Here is a 5,423-nt window from a genome sequence, read left to right on the forward strand (position 1 = left end):
TATTTCTCTCTTTTCAATTAAACATACTGTATATGTTCAGGTTATAAGAGAAAAACTGGTAGAAAATAGTAAACCTATATTTGATTCCTTTTAAGTAGTTATTTCCTCTGGAAGGGAGATAATTTGGAGGAGATATTTCCGGAAATTTTCATTAAACCAGCACAGTATATGTCTTCCTATATAATATTATCAGAAGAAAATTTTCAATTTAAATGAAATAAGATAACACTACACTTCTTTCCTGGAAATGTATAAATATAACCGACAAAATCAAAACTAATTTTTTTCTATGTTTTGTAGACTATAGGTAAGAAAACAAATGTTCCTGTTGAGGGCTGAATGAAACTATAATTAAAATGAATGAAAATTACAAATATACTATATGTTTGCAGGCCTAATTTGGTTCTGCATAAAATTTTAATTGAGAAGTTGAATACGGGTCTCAAAGCTGAATATTTGTACATAAATGTAAAATCCCCAAACAGCTATATTGTGAAAGAAATGCCACAATTTTTCAACCCTCTCAAAATTTAGAGTAATACAAAGATTATCACGGAATTACACTTTTAATTCAGAATAGAGAGCAATTCTTTTCCAAGTGACTTCAAAGCTGCCACAGGCTTCCCAGGTGGCTCAGTGGTAAAGAATCCACCTGCAATGCAGGAGACCTGAGTTTGAGCCCTGGGTCAGGAAGATCCTCTGAAGAAGGAAATGGCAACCCATTCCAGTATTTTTGCCTTGGGGATCCCATGGACACAGAGCTATAGTCCATAGGATCTCAAAGAGTTAGACTGAACTGAATACACACACATTCATCACTCAAAGCTGCCACAGCCTTCTGGAATATTCTCAGGGCTTCACCACAAAAGGCTCTTGGAAGCATCTAAGTATTTCCAACAGACGTACTGGAGAGCAGAGAGCAGACAGAGAGGAGATGACTAATATATTTTTATCTGATTCTTAGGGCCAGAGACAGAAGTCACCCAATACTGGCAGTTCAGTAGGATTCCTGCTCATCTTGAATCGCTGCCATTTTTCCATTGACCCCCAGGTCATGACTATCAGAGTCTCTCTCTTCCTTGCCCAACACTGTCCAGGTGTCAACTTTCAAAACCATTTAATGAGGCCTGCAGGTTGACACAAACCACACCATGCATGTTTTGTGGCAGGGGTAGATGCTGGGCCCTGGCAATAAACCTGACCATGCACACGAGGGCTCAACAGAGATGTCGGAAGAGATCTAGCCATCAGTTGGATGGTGTTCAGGGCAAGATGGCTGCCTCTTCAGTTCAGGCTGAACGCTCACACCCAGGGAAGAGGGGACGTGATCTGCACTCGTCCTAGAGGATGGAGCCTTTCCTGTATGACCCAGGTCCTTGGTCTGTGGAAGATCCCACAGCCAAGTGTCTGTGAGCCTGTGTACGGGCAACTGTGCCTTATCCAATGACGAGAAACGTGGTTTAATGAGTACTGTCGGGGGGACAAGATTAGGCTCTGGTTTTCAAAGAAAAGCTGAGAACCAGACAGACTGCTGGAGGAAGGACTGTAAATGGAGAGCGATGCCGAAGCACAGCCCTGCTCTGGGATGTGGGGAACATAAGAGGCTGGGGGAGGGGCTCAGGTCGGGAACTCAGCTGCCAACAGTTAGACACCAATGGGCAGGAGGAAGGAACCCCCACCAAGAGGAAGGGCCACTGTGATCTGCACTCATTCAATAACGACAGAGGCTTTTTACAGAGGCAATGATGGAACTTCCAGCTCAGCCTCATGACTGAAGTGCCTAAGTATTTATTTCCCCTCTGAGCCTGGATTTCTGTGCGAAGTGGGACCTAGATGACCAACCTACAGACCAGGGAGATGGGAACGACAACACCAGGTCACCAGTTAGACTTCAGTGCCGCCCCATGTTAAAGCTTTTCACGTATGTCTCATCTACCAAGATCAGTTCATGGAGAGAGGGAGGAGTGCCCCACCGAGCCCACGTGTGCATCCCTCTGTGGCACCTGCTGTGGTACGGGCTGTATGTACAACAGGGGCTTAAAGGATATTTATAGTGGCAGATTTCATTCTGAGTGGGATTACGCAGATTCCTTGGCTGTATCAGTTTCTCCGTTGGGACAACAGGTGTTAAGATCAAGGAGCAGGTAAAAGGTTCCTAGGACAAGCCCCTCTTCCAGCCAGTGGAGCATTCAGGAGACTGTCCACCCTACCACGCACTGGGGTCAGCCCACAAGGAAGCTCCTTCTATGTCACTAACATCTATTGCACAGCAATGACCACTAACAGATTCCTTCTCTCAGTACGTGTTGACATGGCCAAACTCTAGGGCTCCAGCAGCGACAAAGACAAAACCCTGCTCGTATAGAGCTTAGTCTAATGAAAGGAGATAAGCGCATTGAAAATAATCATGAAATAATTTATGGCACACGTAAAAACGGCTACAAAGCAAGAATGCAAGGTCAAATGGAATTTCCCACAGGGCATTGCCTGAAGCTGTGAGAGGCTGCTTGGCACAAATAGGGGCATGCTGCAGAGTCAGCTTCCCGGGGGCAACCCTTAGAAGAGACGCTCCAGTCTCACCGGCCCTGGAAAAGGCAATGGTGAGCCTTATTCTGCATGGTCCCTCCAAAGGTCTGAGCCCCACTGGCCTCCTAGTGGTCTAATGACTCATTAACATGCTCTTCAGGCTTTATTCCCTCTATGTCTCACTGCTCATCTTTTCCATGATGCCTCCTGGGATAGGGCTGTCAGATTAAATACAGGACAGTTAATTTTTTTTTTCTCTTTTACTAAAAATACTTTTAAAAGTATGCATTGTTTAAACTGAAATGCAACATGAATGGGGCATTCTATATTTATTTGCTAACTCTGGAAACCCTAACCTGGGAAGCCATCTCCAATCAACATCTTTCTCAAGTTCCTGTTCTGAGCTCTATTTTGAGGGGGGAGGGACATAAATGAAGCACTGACACCCACATAAACGTCAGCAAAAGAAACAGAGTGGCCAGGCAGCCAGGAGGACACACAGGACAGCGATGCTCTGGAAGCAAAGTGGACACTGTTGCAGGGAAGCTTGGGTATCATTTGCCAGCACTTGTCAGTGATGCTGGCCTCTGCCAGAAGGCTAAGAATTTTCAGGGCTTCTCTCATTTCCTCCCACACAGCCCCATCAGATAGGTAATGTTCTCACCACCACTTCTTCGGAGGTGAGGACAGAAGTACACAGAGGTTCATTAACTCTGCTCAAGTTGCCTCGTTGTGCAGTACAGAAAAACCATCCTGCTCCCACCCCCCAAACTAAGCCAATATCCCTCCACTGTGCTCCTGGGCAGGCCCAGGCCTTTGTTAAGGATTCATCCCTCTAGCCTCCACCTCTATACTCACAATATGCAGGAGTTCACATAGGGGAACATGGAGGCAACATGGCTTGTGATTAACAATATAATTAAGAATAGTCAACCTCAGAATCAGCTTCCCTGGTGGCTCAGTGGGTACAGAGTCCGCCTGCAATGCAGGAGACACAGGAGATGTGGCTTCAGCCCCTGGGTTGGGAAGATCCCCTGGAGAAGGGAATGTATGTGCTAGCAAAGATATGAAAAAGTATATGCACAAGACTGTTTGCTGAAGCCTTATTTATAACAGCAAAAGACTTAGAAACACCCACATGCCCATCACTAGGAGACTGGTTGAGTAAACTAGGGTGCACTCACATAACAGAACAGTATAGCTGTGAAAACTTATGTGGTATATTTCTAATATTACTTTGGAATGATTGCCAGGATATATTATCAAGTGAAAAAGCAAGATATATATATATATATATATATATATATATATATATATATACATATATACACACACACACACACGCACGCACGGATACATACACGCAACACACACACACTATTCTATTATGTAACTAAAAAGAAGCATAAGAGTATCTACACATATTTGTTTATAATAAGAAAAACACCTCTTTTCGTGCCTAGCACAGCCATGGCTCGGGGTCCCAAGAAGCACCTGAAACGCGTAGCAGCTCCAAAACATTGGATGCTGGATAAACTGACTGGTGTGTTTGCCCCTCGTCCATCTACCGGTCCCCACAAGCTAAGGGAATGTCTCCCCCTAATCATTTTCCTAAGGAATAGACGTAAGTATGCCTTAACTGGAGACGAAGTAAAGAAGATTTGCATGCAGCGTTTCATTAAGATCGATGGCAAAGTCCGAACAGATATAACCTACCCTGCCGGTTTTATGGATGTCATCAGTATTGATAAGACTGGAGAGAATTTTCGTTTGATCTATGACACCAAGGGTCACTTTGCTGTTCATCGTATTACACCTGAGGAGGCCAAGTATAAATTGTGCAAAGTAAGAAAGATATTTGTGGGGACAAAAGGAATCCCTCATCTGGTAACCCATGATGCTCGTACCATCCGTTACCCTGATCCCCTCATCAAGGTGAATGATACCATTCAGATTGACTTGGAGACTGGCAAGATTACTGATTTCATCAAATTTGACACTGGTAACCTGTGCATGGTGACTGGAGGTGCTAACCTGGGAGGAATTGGTGTGATTACAAACTGGGAGAGACATCCAGGTTCTTTTGATGTAGTTCATGTGAAAGATGCAAACGGCAACAGCTTTGCCACTTGGCTCTCGAACATTTTCGTTATTGGCAAAGGCAACAAACCATGGATCTCTCTTCCCCGTGGAAAGGGTATTCGCCTTACCATTGCTGAGGAGAGAGATAAGAGATTGGCAGCCAAACAGAGCAGTGGATAAAACTACCGCTATGTGATGTGATTGGAAAAGTCTTTGTAATTAAAGATAATACCAAGTGAAAAAAAAGAAAAAAGAAAAACAGAGTGTAAACCAAACTTTTATAAAGGAAGTTACCTATAGGAAGAGTGGGGGAAAGATGGTAGGGGCAGAAATATAAGCTTGACTCCTATAAGTATGCCTACTAGTTTCAAATCACAGCAAAACCTGGGCTTACACTGTCCTATATTTAAAAAATTCTATTAAAAAGAGTTGTGTTCATTAGTAATGGCGCTGGCCATTCCAAGATCACCTGTCACTGAGCCTTTGGGTTTTGAATTTTCCAAGGACACCGTGAATTGACTTTGACTTGTTTCTTCTGTAAAAGAACATCCTGGTATTAGGAGCTGATCTCAAGTTCTACAGGAATTCCCCAGCAGCCCAGTGGTTAGGACTACCTATTTTCACTGCCAAGGGCCTGAGTTTGGTCCTTGGATGCACAAGCTATGCAGGGGAAAAAAAGACACTTCTGCTACCACTGTCAGTGACTCTCTTCCACATGCATATCTTTGGATTTAAACAACAACAAATAAAGTTCTAAGAGCATTTCTATCACCTCCACAAGTAGCACTTAAATAAAGTCTGAGCTGTCTTCGTTC

The 5,423-nt window shown here is 43.8% G+C and overlaps 1 protein-coding gene across 1 annotated transcript; it reads left to right on the forward strand.

Annotated features, from left to right (window-relative positions):
• Positions 1-3,986: 3,986 nt before the first annotated feature.
• On the forward strand, positions 3,987-4,867 carry LOC138929860 (small ribosomal subunit protein eS4, X isoform-like). The gene has a single exon (XM_070289567.1). The coding sequence runs from the start codon at positions 3,997-3,999 to the stop codon at positions 4,786-4,788; it is 792 nt and encodes a 263-aa protein (XP_070145668.1). The 5' UTR covers positions 3,987-3,996; the 3' UTR covers positions 4,789-4,867.
• The last annotated feature ends 556 nt before the right edge of the window (positions 4,868-5,423 follow it).

The sequence above is a fragment of the Ovis canadensis genome, chromosome X (genome assembly GCF_042477335.2).
Source record: "Ovis canadensis isolate MfBH-ARS-UI-01 breed Bighorn chromosome X, ARS-UI_OviCan_v2, whole genome shotgun sequence".
Taxonomy (NCBI): Eukaryota; Metazoa; Chordata; class Mammalia; order Artiodactyla; family Bovidae; genus Ovis; species Ovis canadensis.